A 27819-nucleotide genomic window follows, 5' to 3' on the forward strand; every position below is an offset into this window, starting at 1 on the left:
ACATGCGGATACACCCTTGTGTGACTTCCAGAACCATCCCACCCACTCCTGGAGCCCAAGCCTGTGATTTGTGTTGCCTAAAACATTTCTATAAAAATGCTTATGATGTTTTAAGCTGCTCCATGAATTCCATTGGCTGCAGTGGGGCCTTTGAGACCTGGCACAGCACCACCCCCTCAGGCCAGAGAAGTGCTCCCTTTGTCCCACAGAATCTCATTTACATTTAGCAAATTTAAGTGTGAACTGTTCTTTTCCTGCTCTGCTTGAGTTTCCCAGCAACAAACCAAACCAGCAATGGAATATGGATGCTTTGTGGAGCCACAGCCACACTGGAGACAAAAGAGCCACAACAACCACCACATTAAAATACTTGTCCTCACTCTTGCTGAGCCACAGCAGCCTCTTCACAGCACATGAACCTCTCCCCTGGAGGGCAGGGAATCCCCAGAAGCTTTCCACACCTACTCAGGGGCCACAGCTTCCCCCTTCTCCAGGGATACTGCTTTTTTCCTCCCGTTCTGGGCTCTCTGCGGGGTTCACAATCGGTTCTCTGCCCTGGGGACTGGGTGGCACTGCCCCCTGCAAGCTCCCCCAGCACAGAAGGGAGCACCCCCCGTTTCGAGGTGCAGCCTGTCCTTCGCTCCACCACGCACACAGCATCTCCCCTTGGTGTGTGCCTGCACCCCAGATTCCTTTCCGCAGCAGCAGCCACAGGGACCTGCTGCAGTCGTGTGCCTTTGAGGCTGCTCCCTTTTCACAGAAACCTGCAGCGATGCTTTCCCCTCCTGCTCCAGGGAAAAGGGGCGTCTCCCTCCCTGCACCGGCTCCGTGCATTCCCAGTCCAGTCTGCATGCCCCAGGAGTTCCTCTGGGAGCAGCTGAACAGAGCCTCCATCCTCAGCTGCCATCCTCAGCTTCCCTCTGAAGCCCAAGTACATTGCATTTCCAGTGCAACACCGGCTCTTCACTCCCCACACAGCAGCTCCCTGCAAACAGGCAGCCCAAATCTGTGCTTTGCCTTGTCAATAATTACTACAATAACCTACAGGAGCTCCTGCCAACATCTATGGATTTATCCTCGCTGCAAATGTCATCTGCTGTTAGAGGAATTCCAGAGGCACCTGGGAGCTGCACAAGGAGCTGTGGCTGCTCCTGTGAAAAGGAAAACAAACTTCCACATGTGGAAAAGCACCTCTTTCCTAAATGCCAAACTGTGCACTGCACCTCCCCAGCTGCTCCTCACAACAGATGCGCTTCCTGCTCCCAACCTGGGCAGGGGCTCCGAGCCAAGCGCTATTCCCTGGGTACAGCTGCGCTCTGCAGGAAGGGTTTCTTCAGAAGGTGCTGCCATTTGATGAGGCAGCCCAGATGTTCCTGTGCTTGTTTTCATAACGCAGCGTGTTACAGGAGAGTGATGCTGATACCCCGCTCCACATTACTGATCCTCAGCCAGACTTCCAAATCTCAGGTGCCCATAAACAAACTTGATAGCATTTGAGCCACATACATAAACATGGACCGTTTCCATTGCACCCTCTTTTCAAGCTGTTCTAAATGCCACCTTTATCCGTAAGAGGAAAAAGCAAACATTTTCCTTAGAAGCCAACATGCCTTAAATGTCTTTTGCAGACAAAGTTACCTTTTATTTCAGACATGGTGAAGATGGGGCTGAGACGCTTCTGAATCGCACTCAGAACCAAGGAAGTGGGTCTGTGCCTCCTTGTGCACCTCTGCCAAGATTCTTTACCCTGACCCAGGTACCACGATCCATTCACTTTCTTCCACTCCCCAAATGATATTTTCTTTCTAGCTTTCCCCCCCTCTTCTCCCCCCCCCCCCCCCCCTTAAATATTCAATTGGGGTTGCACAATTGAAGGTACAGGTAGGCAATCCCTACTGCACGTTGCCCTCCCTCCCCTAAGAACTGGTACCCTGCTGGGCAGGTCTGCCCAAGGGTGTGCTCAAAAGAGAAGCCTGAACTGATGGGCTGCCTACCTGACCTTGTGCTCAGTAGTTCCCCTTTTGTCACTACTCCAAGGATAAAAGAAGCTTTTGATGCATGATGGGAACGTCCGTACACCTGTGCAAATACAGCAAAATGCCTCGAAGGAAGGAAGGAAAAAGCAGCAGCATGGAACGTGACGGGCTTGCATGCACTGCTTTGTTATAATGTGTACTTGTAACATGCACATGTATGTCCAGGTACACACGTGTGCATGACGTGATGGTGTGACAGCCTGCAGCTTTTCCACATCTTTTTATACTCTCTGTGTAAGTCAGAGTCTGCTCCTCTCTGCTCCCTCTGGAACAGCACACGGGAAGTAGCAGCTGAGCTCTCTGGAAGTGCTGGAGGAATGGAGCCTCTTCTGATTTTGACAAGACAGATCACCCTTACAGACACAAAGGTTCTTCCAAGACAGAAATACTTACTAAACCTCAAAACACTGTTCAATCTATCTTCCTGTTGCAATGAGTTTTGATACAATCCCAAATGAAGGAAGAGCTGTCGGGAAGGTTTGGGATTACTCTGACACAGCATCAGCTCGTGAGAACAGCACACTAATGTAACAGCAGCATGCTCATCATGTCTCTATGTCACTGTTTCTGCAGTTTTATGCTTCGGTGTTTTGCTGTAAGAGGAGGAAATGTCTCACCTTTCTGCAGAGCGCTGTGTCAGTGCCCAGTGCCAGGTATATTCATTTCAATATATATTTAGTGTTCACTTAGAGCTCAACTGCTGCTGGGTTTAATCGCACCACGCGCTTCACCTGTGCTCTGACTCAACAAAGTTTTATGGGAACAAACCACAGCAGTTGTTGCTTTTAAACCCAAAGACAAACCAAGCAGACAATGGTAATCAGAGTATGAGTAGATCCTCAATCTAGAAACGGTACCCAACAGGTTCCAAAGGACCTCAGTTCCGTGATGTATGCCTTTCTCAAGCTGACACAAATCCAGGCTGTGACTGGATGGTCCCTACAAAGGCCTAACAGCATCCTCCAAAATGACCACATGTGAGGACTCTTAAAATGTGCTGAAACTGAAATTAACTGTCTTTACCAACTGCTATTCTGGCAAACAAGTAACCAAAATGCTTGGTACCGCTCTAAGGAGGTGGCAGCCACTTCACAAGATCCCTGTACTTTGAGCATCTCCTTCAGCCACAATCGCATTGAACACCCCTGCACCACCCTGCTACTCTCTTTTGGGTACCAATGCCTTGCTCCTTCACTGCACTCTTGCAGCTCTGCACGGGAATGGTAGCAGGCTCTGCGGCTCATCTGGACAGTTGCTCAGCTTACCAACAGATGGAGCATGTTAATCACTTTTGAAAGCACATGCTAAAGTCACGGCTAATTTCAGTTCTGTATTCAGAATGCTTGCAAAAAATACAAGCTTGTAATGCATGCGAAAAGAAGAGCTTTGCTCTGCTGCAGTCGGGAGGGAACAGTATCTTAGGCTATTTAATTATATGCTTTTAAAATCTCTCAATTTTCTGTAATGCTGAATAGATTATTAAATCAGCGTGCTCTCTTATGCAGTGTATCCACTATTCTAGATCTAATTATGTAGAACATTCTTAACTCTACAGTTGTAACTCCACTATTTAAAAAGAAAAATCCACTCTGGAGTGAGTCAGAGCAACACTGCAGCCAAGAAACACCAAAGGAAGTCCCAGCAGGAACACCAGAGAGGGACAAGGGCCTGCAGGGACAGGCCAAGGGGAATGGCTTCAACCTGCCAGAGGGGAGACTGAGCTGAGCTCTTAGGCAGAAGCTCTTCCCTGTGAGGGTGCTGAGGCGCTGGCACAGGGTGCCCAGAGAAGCTGTGGCTGCCCCATCCCTGGCAGTGCTCAAGGGCAGGTTGGACACAGGGGCTTGGAGCAAGCTGCTCCAGTGGAAGGGGTCCCTGCCTGTGGCAGGGGTTGGAGCTGGAGGAGCTTTAAGGTCCCTTCCACCCAAACCATTCCCTGGATCTGTGATTTTATGCAGAGAGATTTCTGAGCGGACTTGCACAAGTTGGTAAGAAACCAGCACACCTCAACCCCCGCTGTTCTGAGCTCTAACTCGTTACGCTTATACTGCATTCACATTATTGAGACAAACATTTCCTTCCCCACAGCTTTCAGGTTTGCACAGAAGGGCTGCACGGGGCAGAACGGGCTGAGCGGAGCCCTGTACGGCTCAGCTGCACCGCGAGCTGTGATTCGCCACGCTACATTTAGCACACGAACCGACACCGCCATCTGCAGCAAGCAGATTGGCGAATGAATTGCCTACCAGCACAGAAGCCATTAGAAGTGCCAATATGCAAATACTGGCATGCGAATATGGTATAGAGTGAGTGCAAGAAAGGGATATATACACACGGTGTGCCACCACCACAGCCGACAGGTTCTGCATGGTGCATGGTGCGTGCTGCACCTCAGCAATGTGGTTTGCACGTTATTCCTTACACGGTGTTCTTTTTCTTTCTTTCCGGAGGAAAACCGCTCCCCTTGGCTCTCCACATCCCCCCAGCACCGTCCTGCAGCCTGAAGGGCTCCGGTTGTACAAAGCGCTTCAAGCCCTCCCTCCTGCCCGAGGCGCCTGGCCACAGCAGTGCAGTGGAACCGATACCACTACGGAAAGGGGTGTATGGGGGTGTGTGTGTGTGTGTGTGTGTGTGTGTGTGTGTGTGTGTGTGTGTCCCCGTGTGTGTGCGGGCCCTGAGGCGGTGCAAACTCCCATGCCCGACTTTGTTGCCATCCGCCTCCCCTCAGGAAACGCGTGTCAGGAGACGCGCTAAGCAGCCAACACCGCTTCCCCCCCGTGGTTTCGGCCCAGCCCGCAGCCCCGGGTCCCGGTCCCGGTGCCGCAGGGGATGGACGTGTTAGTGCTGTTAGTGCTGCTGGTGGTGGTGGTGCTGGTGCTGGTGCCGGTGGTGCCGCTGGTGCCGGTGCCTTGTCCCTGTGTCCCGGTACAGAACCACCCCCGCCGCACCGCCCTCCCCGTCCCTCCCGCACAAGATGGCGGCGCCGCGGCGGGCGGAGGCCGGGCTCTCGCGGGAGGCAGCGGCGGAAGGGGCGGGACGCCAGGCGGAAGAGCCCGGTGCCGGCCGGCGCGGTGCGGTGCCGCGGTGGCGGCCTGACCCAGCTCCGGCGGCGCGGGTAGAGCCCGGCTCGGCTCCGCTCCGTGTCCGCCCGCCCCGCGCAGCCGCTTCGTGTCCCCCCGCCGCCGGGGATGCCCCCGGTCTGCCGGGGCAGCGCCTCTGCCCGGCGTTGGGCTCCCTGAGCAGCCCCCAGCCTGACCCTGCTGCTCCCCTGTGAGGCTCGGGCGGAGGCGGGGAGCGGGTGAAGGCCCCGCCGGGCGCTCTCCCCCATGGTGGGCTTCGGGGCGAACCGGAGGGGCGGCCGGCTGCCCTCGCTCGTGTTCGTGGCGCTGGTGGTGGTGATCGCCATCCTCGCCTTCAACTGCTGGAACGCCTCGTCCCGCCAGGCGCTGCTGCAGGAGGAGCTGGCCGAGCTGCAGAGCCAGGCCAAGCGCACCGAGGTGGCCCGGGGCCGCCTGGAGAAGAGAAACTCGGACCTCATGGGCAAGGTGGACTCCCACAAGAAGCAACTGGAGCAGAAGGAGGCCGACTACAGCCACCTGAGCAGCCAGCTGCAGGCCAGGGACGGCCAGGTGAAGAAGTGCGAGGACAGCAAGGTAAAGAAGGGGAGACGGGAGGCTCTGCCCGGTGGCCGGGCTCCCTGCGGCCCCGGGCGGGTGAACCGAGCCCCCGGAGCTGTGTCGGGCTTGGTCGCAGTTGGAACATTCGCAGTATGCTCGGGTTTCTGAAAGCATCCCAGAAAAGAGCTGAAAATGCCCAGCACGGGCAGTGTGTGTGCGGACAGTGGAAACCCGAGAGCCCGCTGATTTCCAGACTGCTGTTTTTAAATGTGTTCATTTTCCTTCAGCTTTCCTCGTCTGCTGACCTTATGTGATCAAAAAGCTGTTCACAGCCTTAAAACGACGGTTAGTTTGGCCTCAAGGAAAATGACACAAGTCTGACGCCCAGGTGCAGCGCCCTGAGCTCCCCTGGCACAGCACAGCCTGGTCCCTGCCTGTGCTTGGGGCATAAAACCCTGCTGCTGCTGAGGCAACGTGTCATTTTCCTTAGCTGGGAAGGAACAGGCCAGTGTGAAATCCAGCCTGCCCTGTTGTGTGCGGGCGGCATGGGGATTTCTTTTGTTGTGGAAGGGAGGAGGAGTTCGTGCATCAACTTTCATGATGATCCCAGGCAGCTGGTACAGAGGAGTTACACGGGCGAGCTCTTGTACTCAGCCGTGCACGGCAGCGGGTACTCTGTTCGTATGCAGTTCCCGGTTCTGCTGGGTGAACGCTGTTTCTCTCCATGGGATTTATGGAAATGCCTCGCTCTCAGCCTCGTTACTCTCTGAATTTGTTTTTCTTCCCCTTTCATGAGACACATTTGATGAGCAGTGTAAGAAAATGCATTTAATTGTCCCAGAAGCTGAATACGTGCACATCTCATTACAGAATGAGCCTCCTTCAAGCCGATGAACTTTGTGTTGAAGTTATGTTTTCTTTCCTACCGAACCATTAAAATGAACCCATTTGTGTGTTCAGCAAACGTGGCACTTTGAGTTTATTTTTGTTTTCTGAGATTGGAATAAAAAGCCTGATCAGATTTGTCACAGGGGACCAGTGCTCTCGGCTGGAAACTAATGCCACTAACACCAGGGTGAATAATCCTTGATAGTCTGAAATCTAGATTTAATTAATAAATAGGTATTCTATCCATGTCAAAGTCTGAGTAAGAGCTGAACCGAAATTGAAGCGGTTGGATTCCAGCCTGAACGATTCTGTGATTCCAGAGCAGTTAGGTTGTAACAAAGCTGTTTCCCCTTGCAGAAGGCAGAAAACCAGCAGTTTTCAAAACGTTTGGGTGTTTTGGTTTGGGCTTTTTTTTTTTTTTCATTGTTGGCTTTTTTGAATTGAACTTCCGCATGCAAATAGAGGACAAATAGGTATAGTTGTTCTTTGCTCTCTTAGTAAAAGCAAGCACCCAAAGGTGGGAGTAGCTTGAAAACAGTACAGGTGGTGGTCAGTGCCCTGAGCTGGAGCTCCCTTTCTTGGGCTGTTGAGGGTACTAAAATAAGGGGAGCTCACAGCTAGGCTGGAGAAATCAATGGAGGAAGGCTGCTGATGGTTGGTAGATGCATTAAAACTGTCTCCAAGCTTCAGGCTGTTGGAGAAGTGGCCAAGGATCTTCAAGGGGAGTACTGTAAGTGGATGCTGGTGGTGTGGCTGTTCTTTCTGTGGATGAGGTTGGGTTCCTGTTACTGAGCCTGCATTCATAGGGCAACGAACTTGTTTTGTGCATCATTGGCTGCCAGGCGTCCAGCTCCTCAGTGACATTCAAGTAAGCCATCAGTCACTGGGCTGTGTGGCAAGGCTGGCTTTTAATACAAGACATTTTGTACATTTCTGTAAGTCTGTGATGTTTTACAATAGGACACCAGGCAAGGAAATGAGGGGGTGAAGTGAGGGTGCCTGGCAAGGGTTGCTGGAAGCCAGAGCCTGCTCTGATGCATGATGCAAACCAAGGCGCTGTTGAGCTGCACCTGCCTGCTGACCACTTTGTTCTCAATAAACCTGGCCAGTCTTTGGACACTCCGAGTCAGGAGGGGACCAGGAGAAATGTGAGCAGTAAAATGCACCACTTAATTTTATTGTTATTGTGTGCATACTGCAGTATATGCCTTGGATCCTCATTCTTTGTTCTAGAAGCTGCCACTTAAGGCCAAAGGAGCCAGTAGCTTTTGAATATCCCCTTTTGTTCAAAATGTTCAGTGGGCCTTAACAGGCAAGAGCAGCAGCCTGGTTTATCAATAACCAGTCCCTGTCCCTTTCTCCTTTCCTCCCATGTGAACTCCTGTAATGTTCTCGGTGGCAACAATCCTGGCTGTTGTTTTTCCTTCTAAAAAAAAACCTTTAAGTGACTAGAGAATAAAGCTCTGCTTTAGGGATTAAAGATCTGTCATAGAAAGAAGTAGTGAGTAGAAGGTATAAAGTGTCTGACCAAAAAAGGCTTGAAGGATAACTGTTTTTCTCTGAAAATAGAATTTGGCAAGGATGTTCTTGAACAAACTGGGTTTTACCAACAATCCATTTGTGAAATGCAAAAGCCAGAACCAAACACCATCACTGGTAACTCCCAGGTAGCAAGTGATCACAGCAGGTCTTCGCTTGTTTCATACAAAAATCCTGTGAGAGATGCTTTTCTGGTGGTTTCTTTAAGGCTTTCTTTGCCTTGTGGTAATGCAAACTGGGTGTTCATTTCCCAGTGTTGAAGCAACTTGGGTTTCTGCAGGCAGCTTTCTCCTCACTCAGTGGTGTCTGTAGTCGAGCCCAGACCCTTGTGTGTCTCCTCCCTCCTGCCACGTTTGCAGCATGCCATTCACTGCACCAGGATGTTTGCTCTTGGGACCAAGTGTAGGAGTGTGACCTAGTGTCTTGTGGGGTTTCAGTTAGAAAAGAAAAAGCCTGAGTTCTTGGGGTTTTCTTCTCCTGTCACAATGTGATGAGCTCATGGTGGTCTCTTGGACCCCGGAACAACCAGAGGAGTTCTGGAGGCAGGCGGGCAGTGATTGCCCTGCTGTCTGGGAGGTGATGTGTGTGGGTACCATTAGTTTCCTTTGCAGCATACTGCTTCCCCCCCGCCATCACTTTGCACATCCCTTTGCAATAAGCTCAGTAAGATGAAGGGCAGGGATGTCTGGTGGAGAGCTGCCAGATGGCAGCCACCCAGTGTGGGGGGGTTCAGAGCTCTGTGGTTGCCATTGCGCCTGTCTCATCCCAGAGCTATGGCTGGTGCCCTGAGTGGTGCTTCACAGGATGGAGCTGTGGGGTAAAACATCCTTGGGAGCAGCTGGCTATGTTATTTGTTGCCAGAACTCCTTGATAGCTCCTCAGTTTGCAAAGCTGTGATACTGAATGATCTTCCATGCTTACCACATGTTCCTGATGCTCAGTGTCATCCCTGATGCTGTACTAATAGCATGGTCATAGCAGAGCCTATTCTGAAAAAGGCAGTTGGCAACATTAGAAGAGTCTTATGCAAAGAGGCTTTTGAGCAGCTCTCCTGTGCTGTTCCTGCACATGCCTTAGCAATGTGTTGGCATGAACACTCGCGCTGCTTGGACAGGCACCTTGGAGGGTGCTCTTGTTGGGTGAGGAAATGCCCCCCGGGGAAGTTACTGGGTGACTTTATCATTATCAGAAAGCAGCACCATCTGTGTTCTGTCCCCCCATCCATAGAGAGAAGCTCCAGCCTGCTCCCGACTTCCTCTTCTCACCTCAGCTTTCATTACAGGACAGTGTGTTACCCTCCAGGCAGCACTGGGAGGGTTGTCTTGCATGTACAGAGCTCTGGCATGCGCAGGATTTCCGATGTTTCTTCCCTGTGTGGAGCTCATCGGGCTCCAGAGAATTTCTTTTGTACATCCCAAGTGCTTTGGAATGGATCTGAGAAGCTGCTGAGAAACAGAACATACAAATAGGACTAAAGGGGGACACAGCTCAGAAAGAACTGGACTTGTGCCATGGTTTGTGGAGTGTGTTTTTTTGCATGTGTAGGTGGAACAGATCCCATGAATCATAAAAAAGCTTCTTCCCTTCCTCTCCTTCAGATGAGGGACATTTGCTGTCAGCTGAGCTGTTTTGGATATAAATCCTGTCACTTCTCTCTGGAACTCAACATCACCAAGATGAAAGATTGTGATAAAACTGATGCTATCTCCAAATCAAACCGTGTAGCAGACAGGCAGCCCACCCCCAGCCTCTGGCAAGCCCAGTGTTTTATGGGATGAGCAGAAGCAAGCCAGGAGGAAGACTTCATGTATGATGAATTCTGATAGCTGAAGGTTTGAAAACAGAATCTGCCACTTCCCTCCTTTGTTGGTAGATTTACTGGGCTCTGGGAAAGAACCACTTTAGAGCGGAGGAGAGGGAAGACTTGGTCATTATTGTCGGTGGCTTTGCAAAATAGGAAAGGTGCTTTTGGTTAATGCTCAACCATCATGGTTTGTACCTGTTCCCCCATGGCTTGATGGAGAGCTGAGTGCCTGTTGGAATAGAAGGGCTCAGTGGTTACTTCTGCCTGTTCTTCTGTGTGAAGTCCAACACAGGCTTTCATTTAATTGAGTGTTGTTCTTTGTGCATCCTGTAACTGGAGTGCCCTGAACCTCTTGGTGGGCAGAGCATGTGTGTGACTGTTGCTCCAATGTGTGGCTTGAACGTGCGGAGGCTGCTCCTCAAGCATCCCTGGGCTGTTCCCATTTTGTATGTGTTTCAGAGCAACGTGGTCAGGGATCTCTGGTTACCAGGAGATTGCATCATTTGCCATTCTTCCTAGTTTTGGGAAAAGCCTGTGAAGTGGCTGAGCCTTCCTCCCAAGGTGGGAGCGTGGTGGTGGTACCTCTTGGCTTGGTTCTCAGCCTGGGCCAGGGTTTGCTGCCAGCATTGCCCATGTATGCAGTGCTGAGCCAGGACACTGCAGTCTGGCACAGAGCAAGTGCTGGCCGGAGCACGCTGTTCCGTGAGGAGCCTCTGGGATGTGGCTGGAGCTCTTCCCTGGACCCGTGCCTCCCTGTACGCTGTGTTCTGCGGAACATCACGGCTTCAGCAGTGCTGGTACGGCCGGAGAGCTCCTGAAGGTGGAAGTGCTGCCTCAGCCATGTGGGATGCATTGAATCCCAGGGTCCAGAGTGTGTGCGTCTCTCAAAAAGCCTTCATGCATGGCTTTGTGTTTAAAGACGTGAATAATTTGCTGAAAGGGAAGGCAGAGGTGGGTGGGGAAGCCTTAAAGTAAGGACATGTCTCTTGTTTGGTCCAACAGGAAATGTAGCTAACCAACTCGGCCACTGAGCTTCAGGATCCCTGTGGGAATTGCAGTAGCCTGAGTATGTCCCATGCCAGAGCAGGGCTGCTTGTGCCTCAGTTTGCTATTCAAGAGGTAGTTCTGACCTTGCAACCTGAGAGTCACAGCCCTGTTTCAGCTCCCTTTCTAGAGTTACTGCTTACATCGATCATGAAGCTGCAAGAGAAAGAATTACAGCATCAGTGTTGCCTGATGAGTTGTGGGGTTTTTCATCCTTTCTCAGTATGTTCTACATGTGCATCTTTCTCTTTGTTTCTGCTGTGTTTTGTCTTTACATATGTCTTTGTGTAAGAACAAGGCAAATCATCTTTACTTAATGCACATGCATTTCTCATTTCTTGTAACTGCTATTTATTTCCTTACTAAAAATACCCAATGAAAAGCTGGTGTGGAAGGCTGTGGTGTCGGATTCCCTCTCAAAAATAAAGCGTGTGTGGTGAATATTTGGTAGCATCACATCACTGATTTACTTTAAATAGCCATTAGGTAAAGAGTGGCTGTGCTGCTGATGCTGTGCTTATTTTTATACCCTTGCCTTTGACACTGGGGATGCTCCGAGGCCTCCTGCAGTGTCAGGATGCAGTGTGCTTCTTTAGTGCTGACAGAATGGGCTTTTTTGGATAGAAATACGTTCTGGAAATCAACTGAAGTCCTTGTTAGCAAGGCCTAAAGACAGCGCTCAGGTTGCTGATATCACTTACAGGTAACTAAATATACATCCCTTGTGTTTACAGGAGCTCCACACGTCATTCTGATAATCCTTTATGTACAGTGTCTTTACAAAGCAAACAAACATGCCTGAGCCTTCAGCCTCTGACCTGCTGATGCTCTGTACTTACACCACTGTTTCTTCCTTTCAGATTAAGCTGCAGAACAACATATCCTATCAGATGGCAGACATACATCGTTTGAAGGGTAAGGAGCTCGTGGCTCAACGGTGGTTTGGCAGGCTGGGAAGTTGTGTGTTTTCACTGCCTGGGTACTGCAGAAAACATCTTAAATGAGAGACCAAGTGGTGCTGGAGCATTGTATAAAGTGAAATGCCCCATCCCTGGCAGTGTTCAAGGCCAGGCTGGACGGGGCTTGGAGCAAGCTGCTCTAGTGGCAGGTGTCCCTGCCCATGGCAGGGGGTTGGAGCTGGATGAGCTTTAAGGTCCCTTCAACCCAACCATTCTATGAAATGTCACTATATGTGTTTATTGCCTACTCTGGATAAGCAAAAGGTTGGCTTTTGCTCTACTGTCTGCAGAAAGAACATGTTCTGACACTGCTCGCTTCCAAGAGACTAGAATAATTTTCATGACCAAATACACAGTTCAGCCCAGTTTGGATCAGCAGCATTGTGATACTCAACGTTTGAGTTAGAAAAGGTCCAGAAAACATCTGCTGGGGCTGTTCTATGCAGCCATGATGACAGTGCCTGCAGTGCTCCTGTGTGGGTTTCAGAGTGACCTCGAGCAGCTGATGCCAAACTTCGAACACGCCTGCAGACAACATACTTGGCACTTCTGCCTCTGTCTCTGGAGGTGCTACTTAAAATAGCAGGAAGCATGACAATTATTTGTAGCCTGAGGACCAGGGAGAGGAACTTCCAGAACAACTGTGAAGACAGGAAATATGTATTGGCTTTATGGGTAGTGTGAAGGTACCTTCTGTTGTACACTTTCTGCAGCAGCAGAATATTTCATCATCACCAACCTAGTAGTACTTCTGTGTCACTCAGAATGGCAGAATCTTTCAGGAAATTAAGGAGATTTCCAACAGATGGGTGAACTAGCATTGTGTGAGTCTTCTGAGTGAAAAGGTAAAGAAAAACTTAGGGGTTTTGGCATGGTATGAGAATTGTTCTATAATTCACACTGACATCTGGCAAACACGAGTAAATTGGCATCTTTGTCAAGTTACTTAAAGGATCTTTAAAGTATATCTAGAAGGAATAACATAAAGCTTGAGCATGTTTTTAACTTACTTGGCAATACTGCCAGTTGTAGCTTCTTCTCTTTCTGTTTCGTGCTGGTTTTTGCTGTTTGCTCTAGAACAACTGGCAGAGCTGCGTCAGGAATTCATTCGCCAGGAGGATCAGCTGCACGAGTACAAGAAGAACAACACGTACCTTGCAAGGAGGCTGGAGTATGACAGGTAGGCCTTCAAGAACGGTGGTAACTGTGGGTTTCTGTGTGTGTACTGGAAGTCTGTGCTTAGTAAAAGTGCAAATTAATGCTATTTCTGCTACTCCTCGAACTCGCGTGTGCTCACTTGGTGATGTGACCGTGACTTAGCTGGTTGTTTGATTTCAGAGTTCTCTTTCTTGTGGTGTTCTGCTCCTCCCTCTAAAGTGACTCATGATCCAAGAAAAAGCTCACTTACTGGAGTTGTTCAGCATTGGACAATTTTAAGTCAATGCATTTTTTTCTAAGTTGGAGATCTTGGTTAGCAAATGCTTGGAGGAGTCCAGTTGAGTGTTCTATGATTCTCTAGGACACAGCTCTAGGAGTGTAATTTTATTTCTTTCACTGAAGTAGAAAGCATTGTGTAGATTGGAATTTGAAGCTGACCTCAGCCTTTGTTTGTACTCTTTATTCTTTACTCTTTGTATGGTGTTGAGTATTAGTGGGTTTGTGGGAGACAGGAGTTTTGTTGAATTGGGTTGATGGTGATGTGGCTCATTGGAAAAGTTGGGATCCTGAGCTGTGTCATCCAGATCCTGTTATTTGAGTTGGTATCAGTAACTGATAGTGGTAGTTGTGCATCTTCTTTGCTGAGAGCCATGAGGGGAGATCTTGCTTTCCTGGAGGAGTTAATGTGTGCTGACAGGTTAACTGTGGAGTTCGACTTTCCCGTTGCTTTCCAGGGTTTGGAGACACATTCGAGGCCTTTCTGTTTCTTTTCCTGTTTTACTGCTCTGTCCCTGTTTTTATCCAGTTCTGCTTGCTTTCTGTATTCAGTCCATTTCCACTCCATTCCAGGGCAAGACTGTTTGGACACTATTCTTGTTCTAACTCAGGTTTGGCTTTCTGTGCTGCTTCATATTTTTCCCCTTATTTTATTTATGGGAGAGCAGATGCAACAAATGAAATGTAACTAACAATGTGTTTCTAATCAAGTCTGCAGTGTGGGCAGCAGATCAAGGAAATGAGACTGCAGCATGAAGAAAACATCAAGAAATTAATGGACCAAGTTATGCGGGAACAGAAGGTAATGCACAGCAAAGTTTTGTTGGGTTAGAGTCTGATGTCCTGTTTGTTTGACTGAGCATTGCAGATATGTGGAGGCTTTGGATATTTCTTCCCTACCTTTTGGTTAAGTATGTTCCTGAGCAGCCCTAAATGAGTATCAGAGTACCCACATCTGCCTGTTCTGCTGTCAGTGAACTGAGCCTTGGAGATGGGGCTTAATTCCTTGCTCTGCTGCAGCCTTCCTACATGACATCATTGTGAAGGATTTCAGTTTCTTCTCTGTAAAATGGATATTACTTTACAGCTCTCTAGGGCAGGATCTGTGTCCTTACAGCCTTGTATAGGTTACTGCAAAGGGGAACCTGATCTCTGTTGAGGCCTTGAGGTGCTAACGTGATGCAAATAACAATGGCGTTTGAATGGTATCAGGGGTGTAATTATGTGGTGCAAGCTGCCACTAGAACACGGGCCTCTTTCCTACAAGCAGATGAAATAACCTGCTTTTCTTTAAATCTAGTTTCCTTACTTGTCTCTGTTTACAAACAGGCAACGATAAGGTAAAGTTAAAGTAGATTTCAGTCTTAAAATCTAGAATAGTTTCAGAGTCTCTGATCTGAGGCTCAAGGCCAGTGACACCTTAACCTGTTTGTTTTACACTTGAGCCACATACACCAATATAAATGTCTCACAGCCCCGCTTTATTTCACATTTTGTGTCCTGTGTCCATCCTGTCATCTCCTACCCCAGGAGTTGGGTTTGTAGGTGGAGGAATTCTGCTGTTGGTCACTTTGATGATCATGTCATTCAGAAATGCCGTTTTGCTTACCTAAAGTAATCCTGAATTTGAGGGTGTTTGGTTTGTCATTTTCAGGGGTGTGTTTAATGCTGGTTCCTTCTGAATTTGTTTTAACAGGACACACAAAAAATTCAGTCCAGTAAAGACACTGAAGTAAGTCCCAATAATGATGACCAGCCGATACCTAAGACTGTTCCAGAGACAGAGGATAAAAACACAGTAAAGAATGAGCAGCCTTCAGATCACGTTGTAAATGGCAAAGGTATCTGTTAGGTTTGTTATTTCTGATGGATAATGAGCCAGTCTGTGGTGTCCTCATACAGAATCCTGCATTTCTCTGAAGTAGAACAGTGAGTTATCTCGGGCTGAGCCAGGGAAGGAGCATCCTGTTGGAGAGCTGGTGGCTGGGGGTGAGAAGCCTTGAAACCACTGAGCAATGTCTAGCTGGGAGGAACAGTGGGAACCTCTGGTTATCAGCAGCTGTACAGAAGGCTCCTAATGAGTAATTACTGTGGTTGTGTCCTCCCTGAAGGCCTCGTTAAAAGACAGATGGGGGTTCCCTCTGTTTCTACTTGTGCTGCTGAATCAGCACATTTTGGTATCAGTTCAGTGTCTGTTCCAGTCAGCTTCTTGCAGCAGGCTTTTTGACCTCAGCTCCCAAGAGCAGTACGTCTGTTTCCCATCCTTTTCTGGAGACTGCACTGATTTTGGGAGTGCTGCTCCAGAGCAGTCTGCAGTGCAGCACAAGGAGTATTGTAGCTGTGTTATCAATATCGGATGTGTTCTGTGGATAAAGGACTTTTCTCCTGGTCCTAGAGTCTTCCACAAGAGGGAGATTGACTGTTAATAAGGCAGCCTATTCTATTCTTGTCTTACAGAGAAAATCAAACCAGGAGGAGATGCAGGAATGCCTGAAATAGAGGATAATGACCCTGCTAAAGCTGAAGACACTCCCACTGGTTAGAAGTATTCTCATACTTTCACGTTTGGGTTCTTGGTGTTGTATATATTCTGTTTGAATACCATGTGTTTCATAGTGAAAGCAAAGTTTTAAAATTTCTCTATGGTAATAATATTCAAGTGGGGTGTAAAATGGGGTAATTTTTACTGTGCTTTTGAGGTTTGAGTTCTCAGCTGAATGCTGATAACTTCATTATTTTTGTCCCAGAAATCTTGTATTTTATATTGTAATCTATGGCTTAAAACCAAGAAAACAACAACAAAGTTGGCAGGGTTGTTAGGGGAAGATCTGGTATACACTGCCTGTTTCACGCTTTTGTCCTTGCATTTTGTTTTAGCTTTAAAGAAGCCACTCATTTCAGCTCCTAAAAGTGAAGCTCATCAACCTGTGTTAAATCTTCCAACTGAGCAGCCTCATGCTCCAAATCTGGCACCAGGTAAAGATCTTTCTAGCAGGTGGCAAGTCAGCATTTTGTAGGAAACCCACTGTTAATGTCTGCTGCCCTGAGTGTCAGATGTGCATAGCCAGACCCTTCGTGGTGTTTGATGTGCTTGCAAAAAGCAAGCCAATGATCAGTCTCTGCAGGACACAAGGCTGCACGTGTCCTTAGTCTGGCTTCCTGTGGCACTGAGGTTCTGTGATCTTTTTATCCATCCCCCATTAATTTCTGAGTCTTTTGACCAACTTCAGCCAAATGTGAGAGTTACAAGTTTCAAAGAGAAGTGCTTCAAGATTTCTGCACTGGGCAGAGGAGAGTAATTGAAATTGGTATCTCCCCTTGGGGGTACTCATTACCCAGGGCTGCAACACATCACCGGGAGGTGATTGTAGATCTGTTGGTAGCCTGTTCTATTTGGAGATTAAACAGTGGTTAAGTTGCTCAATGTCCTCCTGCTCCTGTGAGCAGCTCACTTGAGGGTGACTGGGGGAGAGTTAGGATATGAGAGAATTAAAAGTACTGCGGTGACGGGTTGGAAGAATTGCAGTTAGAAAGGGCATGAATCCATATAAAATACACTGAAATTTAATGCTTGTGGATCAAGTCACTTTGCTTTAATGTCAAAGATAAGGTTAGATTCTATCTGCACCTTTGGCAAGTTCAAATACTGCCCTGCTAACAGCCATTCAGTGTAACATGCTTGTTACATGTGTGTGACACAGCAAACAGCTTCAAGTTTATTACGCCCATCCTTGGGCCCTTTGGAAAAAGGGGCAGCGGAAGCATTTCTGAATTTCTTTCCTTTGGCAGTGGCTGCATAAGCAGATGAGAGCACCAGAACTGGTGAGCTCGAAGCCTCTGTACGTTTTTAGAGTTTATTATTTCTAAATGTCAGATCTTTTAAATAGTTCCTTTCCTGTTGTTCTGAGGCAGTGCTTTTTGACTTTGATTAATGAGGAAACATTAAAGACAGCAAGTGAAGAGCTTGCTGAAGAAAACTTGGAGTTCAGCAGCAGCAGGTTGATGGGGATTTCAGGGGGGACCAGGGCTTTCTGTACTCCTTGGTTATGTGTTATTATAGTTATTATTTGCAGCATAACTGCTGTGACCTTCTGCAAGCTTCTTCTCATATCATAGCTCTGAAACAAGAAATGATGCTCAGTAGACTTGAAAAGCTGAATTTTACCAGGAGGATAAAGAAATACATGAACATATTATTGTTCTGGGCTTCATCAAGCACTTAAGTACATACAGAAAATCACCTGAGAAGGTGATGACTTGGATTGATTGTGTGTTAACTGTGAGGAATTCTCTTTTGCAGTAGCTTTACAGCCTGCATTTGGAACCACGTAAAACCGAACATGCTTCCTTGCTCTGTAGGTGTGCACAGTGATGCTGATGGAAACGCAGACATTGTCAAGCAGATCCCTCCCAATTCTCTCCAGCACTTGAATTTTGAAGAAAACATGGAAGGCCAGAAGGAACACAAAATTGAGACAGACCATATCAAAATCCCAAAGAGCAGAGTCAGTGACTTGCAGAAGATGAAGCAAAGTAAGTTGCTAATATCATATGCTTCAATAGAGTAAAATCACTTCAGTTTCTGTCTGTAATAGTGCGTGTCTGGGAAGTGGGAACCATTACAGCAGGTGGTCTTCTGGAGAGTAAGCCTGAAATGTAATGTGCTAGTGTGTAAAAGATACACCTTAATGAGGCATCTTTCATATATATATATATACATATATATATATATATATGGATCTGTATTCAGGCATTAAGAAAAATATTTGCTTACAGGAATTACACATGCTTTTGGAAGTTGCTACACATTTAAATAGATTAAGTCAAAACCTTTGACACATGTATGATAGTTACTTATATTCACACTATTACTTAAATGAAGTTTTGGACAGTATTGTAAGAGTTCAGCCCTTATATAGAGGGTCTTTGGGTGGTGCATTTGTACTGGCCAGAGGTTTGTCCTTCTCTGTGAGAAGTCTTCCAGAACCCTTCTCTTCCGTGCCTGCTCAAGGAAGGAGCTGATAGACAGGACCAAATCATGTGTGTGTTGTGTGTGATGGTGGTGATGCTGCTGAGGCTTAGTGGGCAGGCAGCAGGTAAGAATTGCACAGCCGTGCACAGCTGTGAGATGTCTCTGTCATAACACCGGGAGAGTATTACACCTACAGCATCTTCCTGTGGGAACGTCACACTGAAGTTTCCTATGGTATCAGTGGAGATACAACACTCCTAAGTATTAGTATACAGTATAGTATAGAGTATTCTGACTGGGTATACTGTAACCTAGTTATTTTAAAAGAACTAATTCTGATTGTTAAGCATTTGGGTGAGGAAGGGGAACTTGGAAGGAAGAAAAAACCCCTATGCCGAAAAATCTTTTTGGGTTGTTTTGTTGGTTTTTTTTTAAAGCCAAGTAAGATTTTTCTTTCTATAGCTATTATAAATTCAACTTCTTTGTGCTCACAGCTAAGTAGTTTCCATTTAGGCTTTGGTTTCTACTATTAAAATCATTCTGTACTCCAAGGTGGCAGGTTGTTACATCAAAGCAGCATCCTCAGAGCCATGAGAATTAGGAGGCTACAGAATCCTTTTCTCACAACAGAGGCATGTATGAATGCTGTGGATCAGATACACAGTGGTACAGAAATCCTGAACTGGTTTCAGTGACCAGTGAAGAGGATTCTGGAAGCTGGAGTCACTCTCGGGCACATGAAATGGTGAATTCACTTCCGTCACAAGTTTTAGCTTGGGCAGTTCCCTTCCTTAGAGTAAACCTGTAGATAATTGAAAGTGCCTGAGAGGTTTAAGAGGCCACCTGGAATGGCTTCTGAACCATGAACAACTCTGTAGTGTGATGGTACCTCTCTCAGAAAGACATCTTTAGAAAGTGAATGGAGGGAGGATGTGAGGAATTCCAGAGACCCAGCAGCTCTGAGGCCTGGAAAGGCACCAGAACAAGCCCTCCATCAGTTTAAACATGACAAGTGGTTAGCACAGATTTCTCAGGAACAGACTGGGACCAAGGGAAGGGATCTGAAAGTGTGTCTTCAAAGGAAAGAGAGCAGCAAAAGCAGGAACCTGGCTTTGTTGTAGGCAGATGAATGGAGACCTGGTCAGGAATAAACCACTATTTGGTGGGTGCACAAAAGACTGTTCCAGGCATAGGTATTGCTAATGGTTTTATTTGCAAAGCTTCTGTGAGGTTCACAAAGGTGCATCCTCTGCTTGGTGGTGGTTGGTATTTTGAGTGCTGGATGACCACCGATGTAGGAGATGCAGCTTCACAACATAAAAGCTGGTGAACATGAAGCAGTCTGCAATCAAGAACAGGGAAGTTCCTGCCCAGAGTGAGTGATGCAGTTCGGGCAAACCGATGTGGGCAACAGTGGGTGTTGGTCACTAACAAACGTTTGAAGTGAGGTTTTCCCCTGGGATGTGATAACAGGATGTCAGGATGATGAGATGCAGTAGCTAACTCTGTTTTACCTAGGCCAGCCTCTGGCTTTAAATATCAAAGATGATGGGAAGCTGGAAGGAATTCAGGGGAGAGAAAAAAACAGGGTTTAGTATGAGAGGAAAAAGCTCTGAAAAGCAAAGGGCTGAAGAGGTAGGGAACAGGCATCAATTTACTGTTGTCTTTCAGAAACAGATCTTTTGGGAAGGCTTCAGGGATTTTAATATCCCTCATGGATGTTCTGTTGAAGCGGGGATAGGGGTATTCCAAACTGATGTGCAGCCTGGCAAGCTGTGCTTCCACCCTGTATCCTGAGATGTACAACACAGTTTTATCCAAGGAGCTGCTTGAAGACCCTGTGCTTGCCAGGTGCCCACAGCTGAAGTGACAGAGCCTCGTGTTTCAGTGGTTGGGGTGTTCAAATGGATGTGCTGTCCTCCCTGGGAAAGGGGGAATGAAGGGACCTGGCTTTGCAGGCAGGAGCAGCGAGTGGGATGGCTCCACTGCAGGCTGCAAGTCGGTTATCATCACATTTCCTTTTCTCTTTGCTCCTTCATATTTGGAGTAGCTTCGATGTAACTATGCAGTGAGGGAGAAACTTTTTCTCTATCACCCATTCAAATAGCTGCTCCAGGTTTGTGGCAGATTTATTTCCCAGGGGTCAGCAGTGGCTGTTTGGAAAGGTCCATCAGTGACACGTCCATGCCCCTCGTGTGGAGGAGCCCAGTATGGCACACAGCTTCCACTGGAGGTGATTACCTGGCTGGGTGTTGGTTACTGAATGCTTCAGACCTTGTTGTGCACCCAGCCCCTGGACCAGTAAGCAGTGCTCAGGGGATCTGTCCTATCTCCCTGCTTTCAGAATCAGGGAATTTCTTCCCAAAATGTGTTTTCATTTTAAATTTTGATAGCGAGGTGCAGAGCTGGGCACACTGTTTTTCAGTGCACTTGGGTGTCTTCCATGGCTTGTTTTATATTTGACATGTGTGAATTGTACAGTTCTGTCTGCTTTTTATATAGGATGTAGTGGCCAAAAATACAAACAACAGCAAGGATTACTCGGCTGGGGATGAACAGAGAATAAGACGCTACACTTCTCATTTCTAAGCAGATCATAGTTTCTTCTAGTTTGTGAAAATAACTAATTCCTGTTTCTGTACACCTGAGCCTCACCAGATGCGATTCCTCTGCTTTTCCTCCCCATCCAGACAGCAGGGTGTTACTGGTTCTGTCCTGGGCTTTGTGGGCTGCCACATCGGGGAGTTTTCATTAAGAAATCGTTTCAGTTTTACATCTGTCCATTGCAACCCCAACCTCTCTTTAATCCTGGTGCTAAACTCATGTCCTTCAGCTTTAATTCCCTCTTTAATTGCTTCCACTGTGAACTGCTTAACATCTGCCCCTCAGAGTGTGTTCTCAGTCCCTTTCCAGCCTGTAACGATTGTATCGCACTTTAATCCTGTTTTGTTTCATTTCCACATTATCCCTCTGCACTTGGATCCTCTGCAGGCCCACTGTCACATTCCTGAAGCGACGGGCACGCAGAGTGAACTGCGTTGACTTGAACAGATCTGCTTGTACCCCATTAACCACCAGCTCTGAACTTGACATCACACCATTAATCTTTCATTGTGTGCTTGGGCGACTCTCTCGTCGTTGCGGAGCTCCAGCTAATTCTTGTGGCTTTTTGTGCATTGTTTCAGTGTCTGGAACTATTCTTAATTCTTTGCTGGGAGACAAAAATACTGGATTCAGAACATTTTGGAAACTGTTGAAGCCTAATAGGAAACCCCAGTGTAAAGCCAAATCAATTAGGTACTTAAAACCAGTCACTTCAGAGGCACCAGGCAGAGCTTTGCTGGGGTTTCAGCCTTGATGGTGTGGTGTGTGCTCAGCAGAGGGACCCGCATACAGGGTCTGCAGTCTGTTGCTCTGCTGTAAGTAGGAAAATGCTGGTGGTCCTCAGACATAAAGCCTGGGTACAACCCCCTGTGTCCGCTCTTCAGCGTGTTCAGAGAACTTGTGCTGGCGTTTGGGTAATGGAAGGTGGAGGTTTTGTTTGGGCTCTTACTCCAGCCCTTGCCTCTGAGAGCGAAGCTTGTGATGAGCCAAATGCTGAGGGACTCAGCATGGAGATATTCCAGGACTTGCTTCTCCCCTGTCCCCCTTCCTCCTCCAGCTGAAGCTACCCCAGCCCTCTCCTAACCTGCCGTCTGCTTTCATTTAGAGTCTCCCTGTTTCTTTTCTCTCTGCTTCTGACTTAATCCTTTGCCTACTTCACAGGCCGATTCTTTGATGAGAATGAGTCCCCTGTTGATCCGCAGCAGGGCTCTAAACTGGCAGATTATAATGGGGATGATGGTAACGTGGGTGAGTATGAGGCAGACAAACAGGCTGAGCTGGCTTACAATGAGGAAGAGGATGGTGATGGTGGAGAAGAAGACGTCCAAGGTGAGCTTGGGCCTTACCTCCATCCCATTGGGACAAAATCCATTCTGAGTTTCCTTGTTGAATTTGTGTAAAGCCTTTCTACATTGACCTGATCACAAACTTCCCATATGAAATGAATGGGCTTTAGGCAATCCTTCAATTTGGTCCCGCTCGTGCTTGAGAGCGACGCTCTGGCTGTGGGCAGTGAGAGGCTTCTAGTACCTTATTTTGGTTGTGCAGCTTCTGCTGGAGAGTCAAGACACTCAGATTTCCCAGATGTGGTTCCCACCTCCCTGGGATGCAGCCTTGGATGCTCCTAAAGCCATTTCAAACACAGAAGTGTCGTTTTTGTGACTACTCCTTTTGTCGTATCCACCCTGAGGCCATACACAGCAAGGCCTCAGCTGGGGATCCCCAGTGTGATCTTTGTGCCTTGTACACAGATTCAACAGGCTCCTGCTTTCCTCCTAACCCACCCTGCGAGCGGCTGACCCGCTGCAGCCTAACACCCACCCGTGCATGTCACCACCTCTGCATGCGCTGCTGAGCATCACCTCCATCGCTGTGTGCTGTGGACCCGCCATGCTCTCTGCCATCCTCCACCTATTGTTGGTCACAGTCTGTGAGAGGTTTGCATGTCTGGAGGGGAAAACATTTCCATAAGCATATATATTTCCATTGAGTGCAAAATAGAGGGGAACCCTCCACTCCTCTCCCCAAACCCTGATTGATGTTCTGTGGGCATCCTGATTTTTATCCTCGTAATGCAGTTTCTCATGGTAGTGTTTCAGACACGTATTCAGTTGCTGTCCAAGCATAATTAATGGGGAAAGCTGGTACAAAGCACCTGATTTCTGTGGGCACGCATTAAGCTGTGCAGTGTAAGCGGGTTTTTGGCCAGGCTGGTGGTTTGAAACTCATGAGCAAGCAAAAGGAAAGTGTGGATCAGAACCAGGGCAATTAGTGCACTTGGTGATAGAAATGAGACCTGTGCTGCTGCTGTTACACTCTGCTCTGAGCTAGCAGTGCATTCTGGTGTTACCCTCAAGCAGTGGTTACGGTTGTGTCACTGGCAAGGGTGGTCACTGCGTGTCTGTGTGTCCAAGCTCTGCCCTGCACATTGAAGTAGCCGGTGGCTTGGATGCTTCAGCTTTAGGTCAGTTCCCCTTGGTGAGCAGGGGGTGATGCTCTGCTCCTCACCGGGTCCTTAACTGGACTTCACAACTCTTGGCACTTAACCAAGGCCAGGGAACTGTTCCTGAAGCTCTCCCAACTTCTACCAGCTGCCTTAGTCAGCCCTTGGGCCTGTCTTTACCAGGAGTATGGGAAGAGGCAGGAGGAGGCCTCAGAGCTCCCCACTCGTGTCCTTGTTGGCATGAGGACATCACTACAGTGGCCTTTGTGGGGAAACTATGGGCTTTAGGTAGCAAGAGTTAATCCCATGTGTGTTACAGCTATTGCCAGCAATGTGAACAGTGTTCCTGTACACCATGTACAAAAGGGGAGGGAGGATACAGGCATTAGTGGAGGAAGAGTGTTAAAGACCACAGAGATTGTGCTCATGTAGCTTGTTGTGCAAGGGATGTTTGTAAAAATAAGAGCTCTTGATGAAACTGGCTTCGTAGAGCAGGCTCCCCATAGATGTGGTACCTGTCAGCTCACTGCTGGGCTGGCCTTACGATTGGACTTGGCGAAAACCTGTTATTTGATCCCCTGCCCTGTATCTGTACAGAGATAATGGTTTAGTACCTGGTGGTGAAGACAGAGTGACTTCTGGAATCCTTTTAACCAACAGTGGTCTGAGCAGTGCATGATACTGCCTCAAACCCAACTTTCAAGCCCTCTGTTGTGCTGTTCCCTAATGACTTGCTGTTGACTTGTCCCAAGGCACAAGTCACACAGCGCAGGGAGAGGTGCCTCCAGGGACAGTGTCTCAGGGAAAGTGTCTGTTCTTCACAGGGATGTGTGTGAGGGTGGGATCATGGAGGGGGTTCAGGAGCGGGTTGGACTCGGGTAGGGGAGGAAAGAAACAATTCCTGTCGAAAAATGATTAGGAAAACATCACCTGGTTCTGCATCAGGCTGGAACGAGGCACACGGCACATGCAAACAAAGCAGCTCCATCAAACATGGTTTCTGTGGCCACTAGAAATGTGTGGGCCTTGGGCTGAAGTTATGAGAGGCAAATACACAAACCTGAGGGATGTGTCCAGCCTGGCAGCCCAGTGTCCATCCCTGCCCCTGCCTGCGGGGATTTGAAGTGTTGGCTTCTGCTGTAGTCAGTGTGGTTTGTGGTGGCCAGGCAGGGGAGGAGTCGGTCCATGCATCAAGTGACAGCCTGTGCTGTGCGAGTGGCTCCTCACTGAACAGCAGCACATCTGTAGGTAAGCTTCAGGCTCTCTGCTGGGAGGAGGTGCCCACCTCGCTCAGGGGCTGGTGGATAGTTGTTGTAAGAGCGTTGAAGGGCTTCAGACAACTTCACACCAAAGGAGATCTTTGCTTTCCATTCCTGTGAACCAGCATCTTTGCGACCGTAAAGGCACAGCCCAGCTCTGAAGCACAGGAAGGGCTGTGAAAGGAAACAAGGGCTTGGTCAGTTCCTGGGGGAAGGAGGCTGGAACCCACTCGGGACAGAGTGGAGTTAGTGCAGGCAGAGGGCAGAGTATTAGAATGTGTTTTAAAACCTCACTTGAAGAAACACTGAATGTGCATTTCCATGATGGATTTTTTGCACGTGCTGCAGGAAATGGGTGTTCTGAGGCTGCACCAGGTGTGGGGGGGTTAACTTTATGGTTTTTCATGAGGCTCAAAAACAAAAATCCAAGGAGCAGAAATCAAGAAGCAGGGCAGAGTAGAGTGGTGGAGAGATGGGCAGTGTGGATCTGAAAGACAAGGTGGAACATCTTGGAGATTCCCAGCCTGGTTTGTGTGGGAAGGGACCTTAAAGCTCCTCCAGCTCCAACCCCTGCCATGGGCAGGGACACCTTCCACTAGAGAAGGCTGCTCCAAGCCCTGTCCGACCTGGACTTGAACACTGCCAGGGATGGGGCATCTTCACCCTTCCCATCCAGGACAGAGCTGTAAATCCATTGTAAGGATGACCTGAAGGATGTGGCAGCCTGGAGAGAGGCAACGTACTGGCCTTGCTCTGTGTTCCCAGCAGAGCACGCAGCTACTCTGCAGGTCAAGAGGAGGCATCTTGCCTGGTGGGTCAGGTGTGTATCACAGTGTAGGCTTGGGCCAGCTGTGAAGAGCAGAACATGTTGCTGGTTCTTCAGCAGTGCTGGGAGGGAGAACAGGGATTTCACTGGCAAGAGCCTGGAAGGGGCTGGGAGCTGCCGTTCCTGTTTTTAAAAGCCTTTCTCCAGCTCTCACCCGCGGGTTGGAGGTGGGAGATGGGAGGTGATGGTGTGTGAAGCACTGACACCAGGGCTGGCTTCAGCAGCAGTGGAAGATGCACCGGCCACCTCGGTGTGGAAGGCACCGGTGGTCCAGCCCGAGCAGTGGGTGGGAACAGTGTCACTGTAGCCTGGAGGGGGTGGTACCACCCTGAGGTGCACATGAGGTGCCAGCCTGAGCTCCAGAATGGGCTGAAAAGTGTTACTGGAGCTTTGCAAAGCAGCTGAGCGTGGAGCTGGGCTGTAGTGGGGGAGTTTGCAATCCTCATAGGAAAACTCTCAAATCACAGCAGTGAGTTTAAACTGTTTCATCACCTCCTGAGTTACTCCATCTCTGCAGCAGGGTTGCAGCAGTAGAGCTGAGGATGCTGTCCCAGGAGCCGACAGCCACCCGAGGCTCATGTGTGTTCTCTGTGTGTTCCCCAGTGAGTTCATTCCCAAACCCAGGCACACACTCAAGTGTGGATGTATGCCGTAGCTGCTTAGATGTCTTTTCAGTAGCATTACATCAGGTTTGACCCGAGTGCTTCATTTGTAGATGATGAAGAACGGGACCTACAGAACGACCTTGACTATGGCAAGCCCCGCTTCAGTGACGGCGTCCTGTGAGCTGTGAACAGGGACAGGACAAGGCTGCACCCGTGGGACCCGACGTGCTGCAGAACTGAACCATTCCTGCTTTGGGTTCCTTACCTTAAAGGGAGCTGGTAACAAAAAGCATCACATACTCAGCAGTCAGCGAGTACCAGGAGGCCGTTGTGTACATATGTGCATAGTTGTACTATTGCAGATTGTATTAAAACTACATTTTTGTTGTTACATTGAGCCAATTACTTAGACTGTTCCTTCTCTGTAATAATCTTGACACTTCCAACTGGCGTTATAAATACGGGCTGACTTGTTTCTGCCATTTAGAGAACTTTGTAAACTGGAGAACTTGTACAGTTTGTATCTCATGTAACAAATGCACTGTGGAAACACTGTACAGCCAAAGGACTCCTTTTCTACAGTACCTATCTGAGGGCCAGCACTCCCACCTTCCTCATGCGTGCCGTGTTGTGTTCCGCAGGTGAGCTCTCAGTTGGGAATGAGAACAGGATGTTTCAAGAACTGCTCCCTCCTCCATGTATCCGAGGGAAGTGCCGCTCCCTGGCAGCACGAACCACCTCGGTTCTGATCACAGCGACCAAATCTCATAGCTAGAGCTGGAAAGCAGCAGTTATTAGAATTGCAGTGCTTTGAAACAGCCTGAAATAGTTGTGTAATAGCTTGGTTTAAAAGGTGATAGAAATAAAGCAGCAGGGCTTGTAGGAGACCTGTGTGGATGTGCTAAAGAGAGCACTTGTGGTAGGGAGAGGCGGGCAGGTCTGTGCGGCTCTGCAGGGACGTTGTGTGTGCTCCTGCTGTCCAGCAGCATCCATCCTGTTGTCACACGAGTTAATTTGCAGTTTAATGCTTTGATGCAGGTCTCTGTTTGCCACGTTCCACATTTTGATTTGCTGTAGCAGAAGGTTTGCAAGTTCAATACGTTTTGTATTCTGTGTTTCAGCACTTTCTGAATTTCCTGGGAATGATTCTGTTGATCTGCACCTGTGGAAATTAAGGTTCTGAACCCAACCTGCTTCTCCAAAAGGGCTACTGTGAACAGGGGGCCCGGGACCCGGGCGGGTGGACGTTCTGTCTGTACTCAGGTTCTGATCTGGAGCCACAGCGGAGGTTTGCTCAGTGCCCGTCAGTGAACCTCCAACAAGCCACAGGTTGTACAATTCTTTATTAGGCTGCAGGGATCTCTGACCCCGGCTTCACATAGAGAAGAAATAAAACCTTTCAGCCTCTGGCACGGCATCTCAAGGGGGTTTTGTTTGAGGCTCGAGTTCTTCATTCCACACTTCTGGGAGGCAGATGGGGAAGAGCCCTCTGCATGGTGCAAAAACCAGACACTGAACCTGCTCAGCATTAGCTCCCCTACTAAAACCCCACGAGAAGCAGGAACTTGTGCCAGGGCTCCAGGAACTGCAGCCTTCTGCAAATGCTCTATTTAAGCTCTATGATTTATTTTTTGTCTTACAATGTAATTTCACCCTGAATTAGGTGTTAACTTGAATTCTTCTAATGAAAGCAACAGTTATGGGTTCTAATAAATTGTTTAAGGTATGAGAGGCTTCTGGTGTTTCTCTTTGACTTTTTACAGTTGTACTAACTTCGGGCTTTGTGGAAGCT

General features: G+C 48.3%; 1 protein-coding gene across 2 annotated transcripts; it reads left to right on the forward strand.

The window, feature by feature from the left end:
- Window positions 1–5198: 5198 nt before the first annotated feature.
- Window positions 5199–27753, forward strand: GOLM2 (golgi membrane protein 2). 2 transcript variants are annotated; one of them, XM_061446517.1, is made up of 10 exons: window positions 5199–5686; window positions 11786–11840; window positions 12962–13064; window positions 14030–14120; window positions 15015–15159; window positions 15776–15856; window positions 16196–16294; window positions 17678–17851; window positions 22056–22223; window positions 26138–27753. In XM_061446517.1, exons 1-10 carry the CDS (start codon window positions 5360–5362, stop codon window positions 26206–26208), a joined length of 1314 nt encoding a protein of 437 aa, XP_061302501.1. In that variant the 5' UTR covers window positions 5199–5359; the 3' UTR covers window positions 26209–27753. The 2 variants fall into 2 exon arrangements, with proteins under 2 accessions (XP_061302501.1, XP_061302502.1); XM_061446518.1 differs by lacking the exon at window positions 22056–22223 and having other exon boundaries at window positions 5200–5686.
- The last annotated feature ends 66 nt before the right edge of the window (window positions 27754–27819 follow it).

The sequence above is a fragment of the Pezoporus flaviventris genome, unplaced genomic scaffold, assembly GCF_033815535.1.
Source record: "Pezoporus flaviventris isolate CSIRO_AGI_PZ_B2104156 unplaced genomic scaffold, CSIRO_AGI_Pfla_v1 ptg000006l, whole genome shotgun sequence".
In the NCBI taxonomy this organism is placed as follows: Eukaryota; Metazoa; Chordata; class Aves; order Psittaciformes; family Psittacidae; genus Pezoporus; species Pezoporus flaviventris.

Coding starts and splice junctions, on each gene's coding strand:
- GOLM2 (XM_061446517.1), top strand. CDS start 5,360: ATGGTGGGCTTCGGGGCGAACCGGAGGGGCGGCCGGCTGCCCTCGCTC. Junction 11,841..12,961: donor AGACATACATCGTTTGAAGG/GTAAGGAGCTCG, acceptor TGTTTGCTCTAG/AACAACTGGCAGAGCTGCGT. Junction 17,852..22,055: donor CTTGCAGAAGATGAAGCAAA/GTAAGTTGCTAA, acceptor CCTACTTCACAG/GCCGATTCTTTGATGAGAAT.